The following is a 21,021-nucleotide window of genomic DNA, read 5'->3' as shown; positions in this document are numbered from 1 at the left end:
GAGTTTGTTGTAAGCTATAACGGCTACACAAATAAAAGGTTATTTTCCATTTCATTTGTTCTTTAAACCATAAACAAGCAAGAGAGACAGTTACAAGTTAATGTTCATAGGTAGCTCAAATAACACTGGATAAACTATATACAGTACAAACCATTCATACAAATGAAGACTAAGATATAGAATTCATTACAATAACATAATTACAGTAACTGTTTTCTCAGACGCCAATCATATCACCCTCAGCCAGAGGGGAAGTAAGGAGTGTCACTGTGGTAATTGTAATCTGGACACACTTTCTGCACTAGTTTATAATCTGTACTGTAAAATGAAATATAAATACATATGACTTTAAAGGGTTTGGAGCAGAGCCATGACACGTGGCTTTGAGTCTGCTCCTGGTAACAAGTTTTTGATGGATCGTAGTTGCAAAGCGTGGTCTTCTTCGCCTTGTCCACTTTCTCATACTCAATGCGGCAGTTAAATGTCTTTGAATCTTTGGCATCAATCACCGTCTGCTGAGCCAAGTCAAATTCCACAATTTTTGTAGGAGGCACCAGGCTGACAGAAACATTCCCCTGGCCAGTAGAATTGTGGCGGAAGTAGACACTAAAGGTACCATTTCCATGGTCCACTATTTTGCCTGTGATGAGTAGGTTTAGCTTAACGGTTTTGATGTTGGAATGAAAGTCTCCCCAGCCAAACATTTTCTTGAACTTGCCCGTTTTGACTATAGGTCGCCTCTTAAGTCGAGGGCGAGGCTCCTTCTGATCTGAGGCATTTCGCAACCAATCCCATATATCCTGGTCAGAGTAAGGTACTGGAGTTTCATAGTGCAGATCCACAGCAGTAGCATTCTCTTTGCCAGATAATGTCTGTGAAAGCAGGCGGCTGATCGACAAGTCTTTGCTGCTTTCTGTCCATATGTGCTTTTGCGTATTCTTGGGGCTGTCAGTTTTTAGAAGTTCTGATTTTTGAGGATTATTTCCATGAACACAAGTAACCTGTAAGTATGAAAAAAATGGATGTGAGTTTTTTTTCTCAATAAATGTAAAATTTCTGTGCAGATTTGTCAATTTACTGTGTCAACAACAACATTTTACTCACAATAGTAATTATAAAAAGATTAGCATCTATATCAGGGCCTGATCACAATTTTCAAAAATATTTCGAAGTGTTTCAACCACATTACTTTGAAGTACAGAGACTATTATGTAGACAAACGCAGCAACCATTCTTCATATAGCAAAGTCCTCAAAGCAATAAGATTAAATAGCTCTGATGGTGGGAGGGGAATAATAGCCAGGACATGGCTGAGGATCTTTAACATGCACCTAAGTTGCTGGAACAGGCATATGAAACTTAACATCTCATCCAAAGGATAGCAGTTCAAACACGCAGCACTCCTCAGTTATTGGGCAGAATTCTTAGGCACTGCTGGGATGGGAGAAGAAGTGGTTGAGAACTAAAATATTGCTACAGCTAGCCTGAATGTTCCCCAGCTCCATCCCACACCCAGGCCACCTTCCCAGAGAGAGGGGCCAAGGAGAGGGAGGGTGGGAGGTATGTAGGTGGCAGGGCTATACGTCTGCACGTGGCAGTTAACCAACTGAACTAAGTAAAGGCTTATTAAGGCCTGTTGTCTGAGGCCCTGTGGGATTTTCCACTTGGCCTCCAGCTTCCTGCTGGAGACAGTACAGGTGCTGGAAAACAGCCTCCCAGCAACAAACTGAGGGACCAGTACCTCAGGCAGACTTAAAGCACCCAGTTAGCCTGTCGGGGTTCAGCAGCAGCCAGAGATTGGTCCATGGAGGGTGTTGTCTTACCCCCTAACCCCCCCCCCCACCCTTCCCTAACCCCCTACCCCCCCCCCCCCCCCCCCCCACCCTTCCCTAGTAGTGGTCTGTCTGCAAAGACCTTTTTTAAATACTAAACTTTGAAATAAAAAGCTTGTTGCTCTGTTCATTGGCAGCTTGTATAATCAGGAATGTCAATATTGCTAGCATCTTTTAAAATCAGTGTTCATCTCTTAAAGGATTTGGCAGCAGGGAACAATCACTGCAGATTGTGGGCAATGACATTCAGAACAGTAGCTGCAAGGGCCTCCCCATTTTCTAAAGCTACTTTAGATATTTTGGTGGAAGAAGTCAGCAACAGTAGGGATTTCCACAAGACATCAGGAAGACTCCCAGGCAAGTGGTCTAATGTGAGTGGGAAAGGAGGAGAAGCATTGTCCTGTGGATATAGTCAGAATGCAGGAAGACAGGGCTAGTGAAGGTAAACCTCCTAACTCATAGCTGTGTGCCTAGCTATCCACTACCTGTAGCCTCCACATTCTGAAACCTTGCTTCTCCCAATTACTAGCAGTCTCCTCAATCACTACAATACACTTCACTCCACCTCCTTCAGACTCTGCTACAGCACCTGCTGGAAATACCCTCCTCACTGTTACTGACTTTACTTCCTCAATCGCTACCATTTTTCACACACCTGCAATGCTAATCTACGCTGACAAGCCCCTCCTCCGAACACATCACTACTCTGACTCACACAGTTCCTTCTTTGCTGTGAGGTGAGCTCTCACACAAGCAGCGAGCAGGTAGCCCCTGAAGAATAGCCACATTTCATCCATGTGCTGTCACCACTGGAAGAGCAGGTGATGGATATTGTAAACAGGTTATAGACAAAGAGAGTGGCATCTGGTGACGCTGGATGACAAGTCCTGAAGGGTTTTAAACCCTTCCCTCTTTCCCTTCTCACTTGCTGCATGATGAATTGCTGCTTCTTTCAGAAGCCAATCATCAGTTTCTGTTTACCCACACTAATACATGCTAACCTATGTCCCTTTTTTCCATCTCAGATCAGAAAGGTCTACACATCCCTCATGGAGCAGAAGGTGAAGAGGGCAGCCCACATTTTCTTGTTTTTAAATTCAAGCAAACATGATTGAAAATCAGCAGTGGAATTGTTCGTATGCCAATCTATTAATGGACAATTGCTATGTCAACTCCATGTCAAATGTTTGCAAATATGGTAGAAAGTCAATGCGATAGTAAAATATCAATTACATAAAGATTGATGCACTATGGATATCTGACACTAGATGGCAAAAGAGCATTTTATAAATATTGTACTGTAAAATATTTACAGAACATGACACAGCCATTTTAAGGTGTAATATATTAATGTATTCGTTTTTGTACACTTTGATTTGTTGAATCCAATACTGGACTCTTGAAAATGGGACAAAGAAATCTAAATAGAGAATCAGTTGCAGTTTTGATGATCTAACCATTTAATCAGTAACAACCTCCTGAGAGTCCAAAGAGACCCATATTGAAATCTGCAAGTTATAGAGAAGAAAGCAGCTGCTGTAGAGACAATCTTTAAAAACTACAGGCAAAGGAGGCAGCTGCCATGGAGATCCGCAGTCTCACAAAACTGCTGAGATGGTAGGGAAGGAGGAGGAAGCTGACAATGCAGCAAAACAAAGGATTTGCCTGACCATTTAAAACAATGCTATCTAATAAGGTGTGCAGCATGTAGATAGGTAATTGTGAGCTATTTTAGGAGAACTATACTCTAGGAGGAAGAAGAACTATTCTTAAATTGAACTGCTCCCTCCATAACATTTTTGTATTTAATTTCAGTGTATAATTATCCAATCTATGATCCTCTGATCAGTTCTCCAATCTTCATCTAAATTCATTGTTAACAATTGAACATTAAATTATAATTCATTTCTCGCTAGGATACTGAACATATAGAAACTGTTTCTGCTACGATGGCTTAATTTGAGGGCAATCACGTAATGATATACACACTTGCTTGAAATTCTCTTCACTATTTTGCTGAGACAGTAACCACCTAAAACAGGTTTAGATGTTTCTATACTAGAGGGAGAGGAATTCACGTTGTGCATTAGAATACGATGGCATCTTTCAGAATACCAGCAGCCACGTCTTGTAGCCAATAATTAGAATGGGATGCATTTTTGTTTACTTAATTAACATGAAACACCTATCTATTAAAATGAATATCATCCTTTTTTTATTGCAGATTCAAACTGAGATGAGAAGTTCCAAATTGTAATATTATACAAAGACTCCAACCAACTATGGCATGATCAATTAATGAAAGCAGATGGAAAAATGGATTTTACACACTGTAAAATCCAACCATTTCAGTGTATTGCTACAAAACATGTCCCTTTCTCAGGCAATTGAAGTTCATTATCTCATCTAGTACAACACAGAGAGACAGCTACCTTCTTGAGATCTTCTGTAGGGCTCTAGAACGCCGAGTGATTTTAGCAATTGGAAGATCATGAGAAAGCACTTTTAATCTAGAGATAAGTGCTTTGTTGCGGCATTTTAATATTCTTGGTGGTTATTCCAGTGTATATAACAAAAAAACAAGAAAGTAAACAGCAAAAATAAAACAAATGTTAAATGAACACAAATACTTAGAGAGTGCAGTGATTGAAGCTACTTATAAAATATGCAATGGAAACAATCTCAAGAAATCATAATGCTACAAGAGGAGTTGATCAACACAAAAGCAACACTACAAGGAGAAAAACCAATTGTAAACCACTAAGATTCAGTAATTTTTTAAAACCTCTTCTAACAGGCCATACTATAACTATTGTTGTAACCTTCACTACTCACGTTTAAATCATGTGCATTAAGTTAGAATAAAGTGCAATTACTGATCAAATTTGTAAATTTAGGTTTTTTCCAGCAACCACCAAAAATTGTTTCTCAATCAAATCTATTTTTCTTTCTGTTAACAATACTGTACAACAAAAATGTCCAGAACAGTTCAGCTATAATTAATACTTACATTGACGTCTAACATCTCAGTTCTTGTGTTTAAAATAAATCATTTCATTATAATATTTAATTCTTTAGGGCTAGCTTCTCATGGAATATTCCCTTCCCTGACTGGAATAACTCTAAATCTGTGCAATATAATTCCAGATATCATTAAGGTGAAGAACCATCACTGTTTTCGAAAAATGTTGGCCGGATTTTATGGTTAGCAGTGAACAAGCAGCATACACAGCTCATTGTGCTTATGTTTGCCCATAGATATCCACAGATTTTTTGCTTTCTGTTGGGATTTTAGACACTAACTTGCAGTTACATGAGAGTCAAAATAGCTTGGCACCTACTGCAAAGGATCTTGAGCTTGTGTTAACAGGATAAGCAACTTTTGTCTGGATTAAAAGCCAATTAGGCATCCACCTAGTCCTCAAGGTTCCCAGAGTAGATATCCAGCCTCTAAGAGCTGCTCACCAAACAGAGGTTGGCCTTACTTCAGCACCAGCAGTGTCCCAGGAGCAGTGACCACTGCTGGTACTATAGTTGACCTCTAGAGTAGCCCAGGGAGTCCAAGAACCCAGGTAAATGTAGCAGCTTCATTGGGACTAGTCAGGCAGACTACAGAGTGGGGGAGGGGGGGAGAATGGTGAAAAGGGGGGTTTAAAGGGTAGGGAGGAACATCCCATAGGTCCCTCTATTGGGCACGGTGTAACTGAACAGGAGAACTCCCCTAAACACATGGGAGGCCCACCAGGATATAGACCTGGTGGCTTGTCCATATGGCGTGGTCCCCAGGTCACCTGCAATGGTAGGCTGAGGGCCTTAATTGGCTTTTTATTGGCAAGTGGCAAGTTCAGTGGATAGCTCATGTATAAGTACAGCATTCCATACCAATCCATGTATTAACCCCTTAGTGACAAGTTCTCCAACAACCTCACCATCATTTGTACTCGAAATCTGGGATATTTATATTTATGTTTAACGGTCCAAAATCTCATCATCAACAATATTGAACTGCAAAACAAATATGCAGCATTCTCACAAAACTGTTATAAAATCTAATGTTTATGATTTTTTTCCTTGATTAAACATGTTAAGGTGTGTAATTCATATGTTCTCATGACACATTTAGCCTGTGCCTTTGCTGTCTGCATTGCATGGTATCAGCAAAGCTAAGTTAAAGTTTATTTATTAGTCACAAGTATGGCTTACATTAACACTGCAATGAAGTTAGTTCCGGCGCCTGTTCGGGTTAGTGCACCTAACCAGCACATCTATCAGACTGTGGGAGGAAACCCACGCAGACACGGGGAGAACATGCAAACTCCACACAGACAGTAACCCAAGCCAGGAATCGAACCCAGATCCTTGGCGCTGTGAGGTAGCAGTGAGGTAGCAGTGCTAACCACTGTGCCACCATGCCGCTGCCAGTGCAGACTGCTCCTGGTGCCAACATGATGGTCTCCAAAAGATCGTTCTGCTTTACTTCTTGTTGTTCCAAATTTATACAATTACTGCAGCAGAAATTGCATTTTTAAACTTAAAATGTTCAAAAATCTAGTGCCACAGCTGGCCTCCTTTCAATTTCTACTGATTGCAAAGTGCAGATGGTTCTATCATCAGTTCATCGCAATCAGCAACAACTAGCCAGCCTGTTATTTGCTTGTCGGCCTTTTGGCCAAGATCAAGCGTCAGATCAGGCACAGGATGGGGTGCAATGCCTCACTTTGTCAGCTTGGATTTCGTTTGTTTCTCTTATGGGGACCTTGAATTGGATTCGATTGGATTTTGAATTAGGTTTTTGGAGCAAGCAAGGAATGGATTTGGGTTCGCCTGGTCCACACTGAGCATTGGCTTTGCAACTTAAAGGATGGAATTAAAAAAAATTTTAAAACATGTATTGAGTTCTGTTTTATTGGTGTAATGGTTAACACATTTGCACAACAACTGAAAAGTTCCTGGTCCAAAACAGGGCAGAAACATTGTGTGGAGCTCTGTTTTGCCATATATCACTGTTGAAATACAGTTGGCTCTGCGAGCAGGGGGTGGGGGCAAACTATAAAAGAAGCATAAAGTTCTCACAGTATTGTATCACCAATAAAAATGTTAAGAGATGGAGCTGTGCTATAATTTTCAACGGAATAAATGGTATCATTGCTGCTGTTACTTAGATGTATTCTCACTTCAAATTAACTCATCTGATAATTTATGTGCGGGTCATTGATCGCCCTGTTCCATTTCTGGCATTCCATTTATAAGATTTTGGTTTCCATATAATTATGCAACAGTCAATTTCCACATGTTGACAAACCACCCAATCGATTTGACATGTGAGAACTGAGAAGAAAAGATGGGGAAATATTTACTCTCATGATCTTCTGCTAAATGTTGTCGCTCAGTAGCACAGCATTCCCAAGAAAGTCTCTTGCTTGTCTGGCTGCCTCCTTGATAAAAGTGAAGGGCATAAGGGAATCTTACTTATATATTTATAGAACAAAACTGTGATCAATATTTCCACCATATCATTATTCGTCAGTTATTTAGTTAATCAGCTGGAGTACTTTTACTCCATAGGTGTTATCTTTGAGCTATTGATTATTCTACAGTACTTGAACCCCATGTATTAACAAATTTCTTCGTGCCTTTTGAAAATAATTGGACATCCATCTACCTTTAGTTGGACAGGATAGAAAAGATTTTAAGCTTTAGAAAGCTGTAATAATCCTAAATAGCAAGGTGAGCTTAAAATAACTTTCAAATCAGTGACTGCGCTCTTACTGTCAGCATGGGCTATCTTCATTCTGAGGGGACTGCTGGCTCTGATAATAACTCTGAACCTTGTTTAGGGAGGCTGAGGTATTGAATTGAGATTTGTGGTGTTTCTAACTATCGTTGATGGAGAGATTGGGACTTCACCTGGTGACAGACTTAAATACCATTGATTCATCTGTCATGAAACACTCAATCACGCTGATTTGATTTCAACATTGAGTGAAATATGATCATCTTCATAATTTGCAATATTCCTACCTCACACATGCTAATTCATGTTTTTTCTCCTCACCAGGACTTTCCAAGTAGCAGCCATTGGTGTCATGGGCAATGAACCCTTGGAGCAACTAATTCCTACTGAGGGTTCCGCACGCCTCATCCTTACCATGCAGCAGTACAGGTGCTCACACTTTGCCCAATCAGGCAACTTTTTGATTTGTCACCTGATTCACGGTCAACAAATGTGTGAGAGAAGAGAATGTGAGCTGAAGAACTCTCCATAGAGAACTGTCAGGCTCTCAGCTGGACATACATTCTGGCTCTGGATCCGTCAATGAAAAAGATAATCAATAAAGGGCAATCAATAAGGGATAATCAATTGTGACAAATAGACAAGCCTTCCAAAAGCAAGAAAGAGAAAAAAAGAAGGACTTCCGTGCACACTGTCCATGATTACAGAGAGAATGGAAGAGTTCACAAGAGTGGGTTCATGCCACAGAGCAGTGCAAGGATGACTTATTCTTTAGATAGATTGCCAAACTCTATTGAACATCAATCATACCAATCAAATGAGGCTATGCTGGCCTTGACCACAAGCTGTGCAGACTCTGGATGCCAAAATATCTGCCACTTTAAGTAGCATAACAACACTTTAGTCTTGATCCCCAATGACTCTCCACGGGATCCTACAACTATACCCCCGACTACCCGATGACCTCCAACACCCCAGCATACCCCCTTGAACCAACTACTCCAAGCAACCCCCAACCACCCAACTATCTTCCTGACCCCTGACTACCCACACTCCAATTACTTGCACTAACTTGCCACCCTTCACACAACCGACTACCTCCACACTACTAAACACACTACACAACTGCACTCCTGACCCCCGAATGCCTCTGAACTCTTTCATCCCAGACTAACTTCCAATAGCCTCCCTTCACCCGCTAAAACTCACACCTGAGTATACCCCACCCCAATACAAAAACCCGCCATCACTCCTGACTACCCACCCACACCCCCATTATGCCACACCGTCCACTACCCCCTCTATACTTTCCAGCTACCTCCTCACCCAGATATGTTACACACATACCTTCTGTCTGTTAGCCTTTAAACAAAGGGACATTTAAGTTTACCAGGATGTGGTCATTAGTGCTGTAAAAAGAGGGCTTGGGTTGGCCTCCCAATGCCCCTACACTCCAAGGGAAGGACTCCAGGAACAGGCATGCTCCATATTTCTCAAGAGGCCCAGGTCGGTGGTCAGGGCGAGAAATGTGGAACTTTAGTCTAAGGTAAAAAATAGGAGTGAAGTAGCAATCCGACAGTGATTATCACTCCTCAGAGGATTTGGCACACAGTCCTGAAACTATTTTGCAATTCTGCACTGCTGGCAAGCAGTTATTATCACAATGAGAGTGTGTTGAAGATTCAGAACTACAATGTAGACCTATTTCCTGCACAAAATATTTATCTGCTGGAAATGCATGATTAGTAAAAAGGCCACATGCCCTATTGGCCCTCTGGTGTGAAGTTGAGCAGCCTGCAAAAACCAAACACATAAAGAATGATCACTTAGGCCAGGTATCAAAAAGCTGCTAACGCTTCTGGAAATAAGCATCAAGTGAGCATATTTTAGGATCTGTATGACTCAGACAAATACACAAACCACACAAATGATAAAACATACTTGAAAGGTCATTTGCACTAACAATTGCAAAGACAGACAATGATCGAAGGATTGAGGAAATACAGACAAACTGCAAGCCAAAACAAAAATAGAAAGGGAATATATGCAAAATGTCCTCACAGTCACAACAGAAATAACTGGCCAGTTTAGTTTCAACATTCAATCTGATCCGAGTGCCGAGCTTTTGCAGTGGGATGACATGCGAGAGATGATATAATGGGCCAAGTCTTCTCATCTCCAGATCATCGGAGACTGCAAGTATGACTGAAGACATGCATCAGGACCTTGTGGAGGTACTGATATTTGGACTTCCATGGGAATTGCCCGAGAAGTTTCAACTTCCGATGGGCAACTCCCCTACGCCCCAGGACCCTCTGCGGATGTCTCCATTTCTGCATTAGAGTGAGAGAATTTGGATAGTTCCGTGGTACTCACCTGTGCGGGATTTTCCAGCCGCACTCGCCACAAGGCCAGAAATTCCCACCCGAGGTCAATGGACCTTTGCATGGTCCGCCCCCGCCCGCTATGATTCCCGTGATGAGTGGGACAAGAAAATTCCACCCATCTGTGTAGTTACCCAGGAAATGTTAGACAGATTCAAACCTAGACTAACATCTGGAACTACGCATCTGACTCCCCAATCATCCCCTTGGCCCCCCCCCCCCCCCCCCCCCCACCACAACTGCCCAAGGCTGAGCTGATCCAACTAGCTCCTGAACCCCAACCAACCCAACCATCACACACACACCCCCCCCACCCCACCCCACCACCACCACCACCACCCCATCCGGTCTAATCGGACTACCCCCCCAACAAGCGGACCAGACCTGACCACCCCAAATGACCCAACCTCACAGACTACCACTCCCAACCACTCAACTAGTAGCCCTCACTACCTACCTCTCCACCTCCTTCTGACCAGACTAGACCCAACTATCACCCCCAACCCAGCCTGACTACCCCTCCAACCACCCACCATCCCCCACTGAACCGACCCAACTCGACTAACCCCCAATCTAACCCAATTACCCTCCCCCACGACCCCACAACCGGACCATAGAACCATAGAATCATAAAAGTTTACAGCATGGAAACAAGCCCTTCGGCCCAACTTGTCCATGCACCATTTTTTTAAAACCCCTAAGCTAGTCCCAATTGCCCACATTTGGTCCATATCCCTCTTTACCCATCGTACCCATGTAACTATCTAAATGCTTTTTAAAAGACAAAAGTGTGCCCGCCTCTACTACTACCTCTGGCAGCTTGTTCCAGACACTCACCATCCTCTGTGTGAAAAAATTTCCCCCTGGACACTTTTGTATCCCTCCCCTCTCACCTTAAACCTATGGCCTCTAGTTTTAGACTCCCCTACCTTTGGGAAAATATATTGACTGTCTAGCTGATCTATGTCCCTCATTATTTTATAGACCTCTATAAGATCACCCCTCAGCCTCCTACACTCCAGAGAAAAAAGTCCCAGTCTATCCTTATAACTCCTTATAACTCAAACCATCAGGTCCCGGTAGAATCCTAGTAAATCCTTTCTGCACTCTTTCTAGTTTAATAATATCCCTTCTATAATAAGGTGACCAGAATTGCACACAGTATTCCAACTCCTGTATTCAATGTTCTGACCGATGAAACCAAGCATGCCGAATGTCTTCTTCACCACTCTGTCCACCTGTGACTCCACTTTCACGGAGCTATGAACATGTACCCCTAGATCTCTTTGTTCTGTAACTCTCCCCAGTGCCCTACCATTAACTGAGTAAGTCCAGACTTGACCATCCCTCCAACCCGACTTGACCACTCTCCCACCCTATCCCCCCTACTCGCCTGACCCAATTACCCCCACCCCACCAAACCAAACCTGATTACTGCCCCCTGATCCGACCTGACTACCTACCCACCAACAACCTGACTACCCACCAACAACTTGACTACCCACTAACAACTTGACTACCCCACCAACCAGATCTGACTACCCACCCAGCCCCTACCCACATACCCTCATTTAACACCTTACTCAACTACCTACCTATCCACTTACGTACCTCAGCCACTGACAATCTCAGCTATCTATCCCACCCATTCATCCATTCACCCAATCATTCATCCATTCACCTGCAGCAGCTAGTGCCACAAAATGGGATGCACCCAGCTCCCCCCCTTCCCCCACTCAATTCTACTCCGCTCCAACAGAGTTTCTGCCTGTTTCTGGGAATCCAGGATCGGAAGGTCTCAGTAGGAAAATGTAGCAACATGGAGTAGGGTAATCTTTGTGCGCAAAGTCATTGCCAACACAGAGAATTTAGGACAATGTTTATGCTCAGCACCGACGGAATTAAAAGAGACTTTATTTCAAAAGCCAGGAGTGAAATTTGGTTTGTTAGAAATCCCTATCAAACTCACCGCCTAAGGTCAAAACTCCCTTGGGACTTTCATCCACTTTCCATTGTGACAGAGAAAAAGTATAAGCCCACATCCAGCGCATATCTCCTCGTATCTCCTCCAAAAATGTGTGGGCTAGGTGGATTGGCCATGCTAAATTGCCCCTTAGTGTCAGGGGAGCTAGCTAGGATAAATGCATGGGGTTATGAGTATAGGGCCGGGGTGGGATTGTGATCAGTGCAGACTCGATGGGCCGAATGGCCTCCTTCTGCACTGTAGGATTCTATACATAAGGTTCACAAGCCACTGGCAAATATTTGCTGCGATGCTCAGTTTAGTCACTGCAACATCACCAGACAATAGTGATTATCACAGACAGAAGCTGAATGCTATTTTCTTCATCTTATGTATGCACAGTTATCTACCTCACAACCAAAGGAAATCAATAGGTTTCTAGTATTAAATCCAAACCAATATCTACCTAACATTGTTTCCCAATTGATACAATGCAACACAGCAAAGTGCTTAATGCTGAAACAATGAACCTGCGTTCTTTCAAAAATGGATTAGGCTCAGTAGGTTTCGGTGGACTGCATTTGAAAGGCTGAAGTTCAGAACCTTTGGAGGTGGTGGCAGTGCCCCAGGTAGAAAAATATCACAAGAAATTGCATGGAAGAGCAACAACAGATAAACAGGTCAAGACAGGGACTCTGGGGATTGTCCATTCTACCAAAGACTGTTCAAGTCTGTAGTTTCTCAAAACCATTATTCTTTATTTATAGCAAGTATTGACACATTTGGACCTCTACACGAGGTTGGAACTTCTCCTTTCAAATCTCACTGACTTCTTAGTTATATGATCTGAAATCATTATTATGTCAGCATCATGTATGTTTCTGATGCAACACGGTGGCACAGTGGTTAGTACTGCTGCCTCACAGTGCCAGGGACCTGGGTTCAATTCTGGCCTCAGGTCACTGTCTGTGTGGCATTCGCACATTCTCCCCATGTCTGCGTGGGCTTCCTCCAGGTGCTGCGGTTTCCTCCCACAGTCCAAAGATGTGCGGGTTAGGTTGATTGGCCATGCTAAATTGACCCTAATGTCAGGGGGATTAGCAGGATAAACGTGTGGGGTTACAGGAATGGGGCCTGGGTGGGATTGTAGTTGGTGCAGACTCAATGGGTCGAATGGCCTCCTTCTGCATTGTAAGTATTCTATGCTCTATCCTCATACTCCATCCAGCTTGACCTCATTTGATACTCTCCAACTTTTGAACTAATGCAAGCATGCTAAACAATCAATAACATGGAAAACTACCAAATGATTACAAAGATGGCCAATATTCAACCTTTTGAATAATGAGCTATCCCCTCCCCACGCAATTATTTCTGCATTTGTGGCAGATGAAATACCACAAAGGAGTAACAGAGCTATATTACATGATTGGCATGATAAATTACATGAATATGTTCCCACATGTTTATTTTTATTACAAGGATTATGAACTTGTACACTATAATACTCAAATGCGTAAATAGGTAATTGAGTATAAGTATTCAAAATGTACTAGCTGCACATGAACCATATTGTGAACAATCCAGTAAAGCAACAGTTACACCAGAGGAGCATTGTTCATCCGAACATCAACTCTCACCAAACTCACTTACTGCAGATACAACGCTGATCTGACCAAAAACATGATAGTCGGAAGTACCGAGCTCACCATAACTACAATTGAATTCAGTTACTTTTTTCAGGATGCAGTTATACTGACAACTAGGCAAAGTGAGATTGCATGTGCATCAACACAACACTGACAGCATAATTCACACTACAGCTGTCAGGAGATTGTAGGAATCTGCAAAGGATGTGCCGTAATTCCAAGCTTAAAAAAGCAGTGCATGACAAAGTAGCTCACTGCTTTTGGGTGCCTAGAAGCTTATGGCTTGAAACCTGAGGGTAACCTACACTGCCTCTGGGAGAATATTGTAGATTGGGAACTGTACATCTTCATAAACCAGGTGGCACACCTCAGTCACAGATTCCCTGAGCTGTGGTAGGCACTTCTCCTTCATCATGTTCAGGGAGCTGACTTAATTATATATGACCCATTGCATGTGATTCCTGTGTCTCTGGTTCCTCAAGGCTCTTGTTACTCATCTCCTCCACCACAATGTGGCTGGCAATTATGTTAACTCATAGAACATAGAACATAGAACATTACAGCACAGAACAGGCCCTTCGGCCCACGATGTTGTGCCGACCTTCATCTGAAACCAAGATCAAGCTATCCCACTCCCTACCATCCTGGTGTGCTCCATGTGCCTATCCAATAACCGCTTAAATGTTCCTAAAGTGTCTGACTCCACTATCACTGCAGGCAGTCCATTCCACACCCCAACCACTCTCTGCGTGAAGAACCTACCTCTGATATCCTTCCTGTATCTCCCACCATGAACCCTATAGTTATGCCCCCTTGTAATAGCTCCATCCACCCGAGGAAATAGTCTTTGAACGTTCACTCGATCTATCCCCTTCATCATTTTATAAACCTCTATTAAGTCTCCCCTCAATCTCCTCCGCTCCAGAGAGAACAGCCCCAGCTCCCTCAACCTTTCCTCATAAGACCGACACTCCAAACCAGGCAGCATCCTGGTAAATCTCCTCTGCACTCTTTCCAGCGCTTCCACATCCTTCTTATAGTGAGGTGACCAGAACTGCACGCAATATTCCAAATGCGGTCTCACCAAGGTCCTGTACAGTTGCAGCATAACCCCACGGCTCTTAAACTCCAACCCCCTGTTAATAAAAGCTAACACACTATAGGCCTTCTTCACAGCTCTATCCACTTGAGTGGCAACCTTTAGAGATCTGTGGATATGGACCCCAAGATCTCTCTGTTCCTCCACAGTCTTCAGAACCCTACCTTTGACCCTGTAATCCACATTTAAATTAGTCCTACCAAAATGAATCACCTCACATTTATCAGGGTTAAACTCCATTTGCCATTTTTCAGCCCAGCTTTGCATCCTATCTATGTCTCTTTGCAGCCTACAACAGCCCTCCACCTCATCCACTACTCCACCAATCTTGGTGTCATCAGCAAATTTACTGATCCACCCTTCAGCCCCCTCCTCTAAGTCATTAATAAAAATCACAAAGAGCAGAGGACCAAGCACCGATCCCTGCGGCACTCCGCTAGCAACCTGCCTCCAGTCCGAAAATTTTCCATCCACCACCACCCTCTGTCTTCGATCAGATATGATGTGGAGATGCCGGCGTTGGACTGGGGTAAACACAGTAAGAAGTTTAACAACACCAGGTTAAAGTCCAACAGGTTTATTTGGTAGCAAAAGCCAGTTACCTATCGAATCGGCCAACTTTCCCTCTATCCCACACCTCCTTACTTTCATCATAAGCCGACCATGGGGGACCTTATCAAACGCCTTACTAAAATCCATGTATATGACATCAACCGCCCTACCTTCATCAACACACCTAGTTACCTCCTCAAAAAATTCTATCAAATTTGTGAGGCACGATTTGCCCTTCACAAATCCGTGCTGACTATCCCGGATTAATCCGCATCTTTCTAAATGGTCGTAAATCCCATCCCTAAGGACCTTTTCCATCAATTTACCAACCACCGAAGTCAGACTAACCGGTCTATAATTACCAGGGTCATTTCTATTCCCTTTCTTAAACAGAGGAACAACATTTGCCACTCTCCAGTCCTCTGGCACCATCCCTGTGGACAGCGAGGACCCAAAGATCAAAGCCAAAGGCTCTGCAATCTCATCCCTCGCCTCCCAAAGAATCCTAGGATACATTTCATCAGGCCCAGGGGACTTATCGACCTTCAGTTTATTCAAAACTGCCAATACATCCTCCCTCCGAACATCTATTTCCTCCAGCTTATTAGCCTGTAACACCTTCTCTTCCTGAAAAACATGGCCCCTCTCCTTGGTGATACAATCATATCAATGACCAAATAAAACAAAATGCTCACAATCATATCAATGACCAAATAAAACAAAATATGTAATAATTCTCCTTCAAGATAAAGATACTTTTAGGTTTCCTCACTGAACAAAGACGAACCTGAATTGTTTCTAGAAATTGAACACTTCTCATAGCATCACCTGCTGACTAGATACAGTATTACAAGAGAAGCCAGCATCCTTGCACTTCCTATTAAATCTCAGTAAAAAAAATTTCACTTCTCGTTTTAAAACATCGTACAATAGTAACAACCATCATTTGTCTAAAATGTCTCAGTGCCTCACCACTTCCATACGCTGAACATACAGTCGTACCTATAGCCTTAGCTCACAATCTACACAGGATCCAAAAACTGTACCAATACCCAGGAAGGATAATAAGAGTTTGCACTGATCAATGAAAGGCAACAGTGTGATTCCTGTACACATTTCACATCAGCAAATGTGCTTTCTATTGGTATACACATTCTCCATCCACATGCAATGTAAAATAAAAGTTACAGTAAATGTAATGGAGACATTTTAGATACAAACCCAAACATTATCAAGAATTGTATAATTTAAGCCACTGAAACAAAATACGTACATGTAAATAGAATACTACACACAACTAAATTAACTATTTGAATTCTATGCTAAGTAATGCAGGAGAAAACATAAGCTTTCCTTAAAAAAGGTATCTGTAATTACAAGTACCAACCAAGCAGTGAATTGCATAAATCATACTTAGGCTGCAAATATTTGGATCGATCAGCTGTCAGGTTGAAGTGTGTGTGAATGTGATTTAGAAATGTACACTGTCCAATACATGACCATAGTTGAACAAAGTACGTATATTTTACAGTAGTGATTGAATTTTAACCAAATGAATTTATATTTTGAGGAAGTGAGGATTTTTTTTAAGTATCATGCTTTATAGGATGTAATGTGCTCACTTGCCATGTGCTGGAACAAGAGAGCACATTCTACACAGTTGTGTTAGCTTAAAGAATGTGATCCTTTTACTCAGCTATCAGTGCATCTCATGATTAACACTGTGGAGTAGATTTCCTCTCGGCCGAATGCAGAAGGAAATGTTAAATGTCTGCTTTATTAATAGGTGTATGATTTTGTTGCAAATATTGTTCAAAAAGACTTTACACAAGTTTCCAACATTGTTTACTGATTTAGTTAAATGATTCCTAAAAGTGCCCATATATAGAAGATTATGCATGAAATTGGTGAAGATCTTTAATTGACTAAAAACAGAAATAAAGAGAGTAAATTAACCCCCCCCCCCCCCCCCCCCCCGCAAAATAGGTGCAAAGTACCAACGTACCCCAAACCTGCCCACTTCTGGCTTTTAGGAAACAGGATGGGTGTGGACAACCAGCCAGTTATTGTGAGGAGGGCCCACATTATTTTGATAAGGCTGTGGCTATTCTAATAATTGGGGCACTTAACTTGGAGAGAACTTTGTGAGATTATATTTAAAGCATCTTCAGTGTTCTCACCTACTTCCTTTAAAACCCTGGGGTGGAAACCTCATATTTAGTCATTCTTTAGCACCACCATTATTTTCAACTTTATTGCTGGAGTTAATTCTGGTGAGTCCCTGTCGTTGGTTCAGGCTGAGTTTTATTGAAATGTCTAGCATGCTGTTCTCTTCCTCCCCTATAAACACTGGTAAAAATGTAATTACTCAATATAGCTATCATTTTCTTATTTTCATTGTTTGATTTGATTCATTATTGTCACATGTGTTGGGATACAGTAAAAATTATTGTTTCTTGTGCACTATACAGACAAAGCATACCGTTCACAGAGAAGGAAAAGTGAGGATGCAGAATATAGTATTAGCGTCATAGCTAGGGTGTAGAGAAAGGTCAACTTAATATAAGATAGGTCCATTCAAAAGTCTGACGGCAGCAGGGAAGAAGGTGTTCTTGAGTCGGTTAGCAATGCTGCTTTGAGTTTTTGAGAGGCCCACATTGCTCCTGATCACCCACCTTTGCGTAATATAATTGCAAGAAGAGTTTTCTATTGAGTCGTGTATTTCTTGCAGGTTTTCTTTCATGCACCCTTTTTATAGTTCTTACCATCTGTTTTGTCACCCTTTGATGCTCTTTGTATTTCTTCCATTCACCAGGATGTGTGTATATTTGCATTTTTGTATACTTCGTTTTGTCATTTTCACTTTCAATCTCTCTGACAAATATCAATGTGCTTAACTCTCTCCTGATAACTTCACTTTGGAGCCTGGATGATTGATAACATTGTCCCACTCCCTACGCTACAATCGCCATTCCATGTTGCCCTGTTGGAAAATACTTGAGCATGACAGCAGCCCAGGGCTGAAACTTTCTCTGGTTTTGGGAAAATCTGACCCACACACTTTCTTATCTCACAAATGGCCCATGTGTGACTTCACATGTCATTTTTATCTTTTTACATTGGGTTTGGGTTCATGGTACAATTTGTGAGCCATGAACCAGTGCAGAAAGTATGTGGTTGTACAGGTGGGCTGATTCAAAGGCCTGTCTCAGTTCTGGAACACAGTGTCCCAGCTGCCAACAGTGTTTCAAGTCTTCTAAATCTCACTATTCAACCACCTCCCCCCCCAACCGTTGTCCCCACCTCCCATGTCAGCCATGGCCCCTCAGATCACACTTACAATCCTATACCATTCCTTTACCATGTATCTTCCGTGACTTCTCGGATTTCCACATGCCCTTTCTATGCCCCTCCCCATATATCCTCCACTGCCACTCACTCAGTATACATTATGCACAGCGCTCAGAGTTAATGTACGAGCAATTGAAAATCCCAGGACTTCAGTCCTGTCTTTCCAGCAGCAGCCACAGTTTCCCCAGTGGCACTGCAGAGCTCAAGAGCTACTGGCCTCTGACTAACCACCAGCTCTCACTAGGCAAGACTTACACTCCCTGGAGTCCTGATTCCAGGGGGAAAAAGTCTTGCTGCTGCCTCATTGGCATGTGGTTCAGCAGGCGTTCTCGAAAAGAGGCAGTGCATGACTCTCACTGGCTATCCACCCGGAAAGCAAGACGCCTCAACAAGATTCCAGCCCTCTATTACTGGATCCGTCTTCAGTGCCAAGTCATTTCTGTGGTCTTTTCAGCACCTTACCTAAGGCATTTATTAACTCACCTATCTTCTGTCCAAATGTTTCTTTAAACCCTGCTGCTCCTCTTGTTTGTCTTTCCATTCTTCCATCACATCTAGATTGTAGAGCAATCTCTGTTGGTGCATTCAACATGGCTAAGATTCAAATCTTGAGAAGCCCTTATCTTCTCAGTTTCAGCTTAGGAATTTAATAATCCAGTGATAACCAATTGACCCCTTCCTTCCCTTCCCATTTTAATCTGTTCTCCCGTCAGGAAATAGTCACTTTATTAACACCTGTCATTCCAAACTTGAACCCACCCAGGAGACACTAGCATTAGTGTTTTTCTCAGTGGGTATGGTCACAGCAAATACTCTGTTTATGATTCATGGACAAGTAAACGACATACAAATAACACAATCTAGTTTCAAAGCTCCAGGTACATCTGATATCAGAGAACCACACAAGTCTTGAAATGTCCAGCTCCCACCCTTCTGACCGTGCACCACTTGCAATGCCCCGGAGGGAATGATGGAGCTAAAGGGCACCTGGTTCTAATCTTAGACAAGAATACAACCTTGACCTGTGCTTACATGATGTATAGTGTGCACATTTAGCTGAGGTCACAGCTTACAATGCTTTCAACCTCTGCCTTGATGCTAGAAGCTGTGTTAATGGCACAGTAAGTGCTTAGGCCAAACGTTTATCCCATTCTCTAGACTTTTAACCTTACATAGAGTCAAAATTAAGTTTCCTTTCTCTCAAATTGGCTCAATCACTCAAAATGCTAAAAGAATGTTATAGAGTGTTGTACAGCGTGGATGTGCAGTTGGGAACAAGGACCAGTCACATATAGAAGGAAAACTAGGTCAGTCCAGTAGCCAGAGAGACACGGGCATGATAAGATTCATGGGAGGACTGGAAGGCTAAACTGCATCTATTTTACTGCAAGGAGCCTCTCTGGTGAGGCAGATGAATTTAGAAGCCGGTATTTTACGATCTCACTCGGGCGAGGCTTGTAAAATCTCGCCCGAGGCCAACAGAGAATTCCGTTCTGCAAACTGCACCCGCCCCAATTCTGGGGTGGGCGTGGCGATAAAATATCAGCCAGAGTGTTAATCAGCATGTGGAAATACGATATTGTTGCAATCTGCAATGACTCAGGAAGCCCAAATGGAAAGGAACATAGTTTATTACAGAATGCAAAGTAAAACCACTACCGGGGTGTACACACACTAGTCCCTACCTGGGATTACAGTTCAGCAGGCCCAGTCCTGGGCCTGCCTTATTAAAGGTAATGAGTTACAGCTGGGCAGACCACTGCTTGTTATCAGGGGAACTCATATTGATCCCCATAGGGAGATCAACCAGTGATTCCCCATGGATGATGGACACAATCACTGAGACATGGTTGAAAGAAGGGCAGGACTGGCAACTTAACATTCCAGGATATAGAAGTTTCAGGCATGTTAGGCAGGGGATGTAAGAGAGGAGGGGGCATTGCATTACTGGTAAAACAGATCATCACTGCAGTAATGAGAGAGGATATCTTAGAAGGCTCTTCATGAGGCCATAAGGGGGGAGCTTAGAAAAAAAAGGGGTGATCATTTTCTGAGATTATACTACAGGCCTCCCAACAGCCAGAGGGAGATAGAGGAGCAGAAATGTAGGCAACTCACGGAGCGATGCAAGAGGAATAGGGTTATAATAATGGGAGATTTCAACTTTGCCAATCTTAACTGGAATCGCCTTAGTGTGAAAGGATTAGATGGGGTGGAATTTTTAAAGTGTATCCAGAAGAGCGTTGTGCGCCAGTACATAGATAGTGCGCCACTAGGGATGGGGCAGTGCTAGACCTAATCCTGGGGAATGAAGCCAGGCAAGTGGTCGAAGTGTCAGTGGGCATTTTTGGGGGTAGTGACCATAGCTCTGTAAGTTTCAAAGTCATTACGGAAAGGGATAAGGATAGTCCAGAAATCAAGTGTCTGAATTGGGAGAAGGCTGATTTCAATATAATT

The 21,021-nt window shown here is 42.6% G+C and overlaps 1 protein-coding gene across 1 annotated transcript; it reads right to left on the bottom strand.

Moving 5' to 3' along the window:
- Positions 1 to 239: 239 nt before the first annotated feature.
- nxph1 (neurexophilin 1) lies at positions 240 to 2,476 on the bottom strand. The gene is made up of 2 exons (XM_078200480.1): positions 2,318 to 2,476; positions 240 to 1,001 (listed from the first exon to the last, which is right to left on the bottom strand). Exons 1-2 carry the CDS (start codon positions 2,474 to 2,476, stop codon positions 240 to 242), a joined length of 921 nt encoding a protein of 306 aa, XP_078056606.1.
- Positions 2,477 to 21,021: the final 18,545 nt, after the last annotated feature.

The sequence above is a fragment of the Mustelus asterias genome, chromosome 2 (assembly GCF_964213995.1).
Source record: "Mustelus asterias chromosome 2, sMusAst1.hap1.1, whole genome shotgun sequence".
NCBI classification, from domain to species: domain Eukaryota; kingdom Metazoa; phylum Chordata; class Chondrichthyes; order Carcharhiniformes; family Triakidae; genus Mustelus; species Mustelus asterias.
This window is presented reverse-complemented; position numbering and strand designations above follow the sequence as displayed.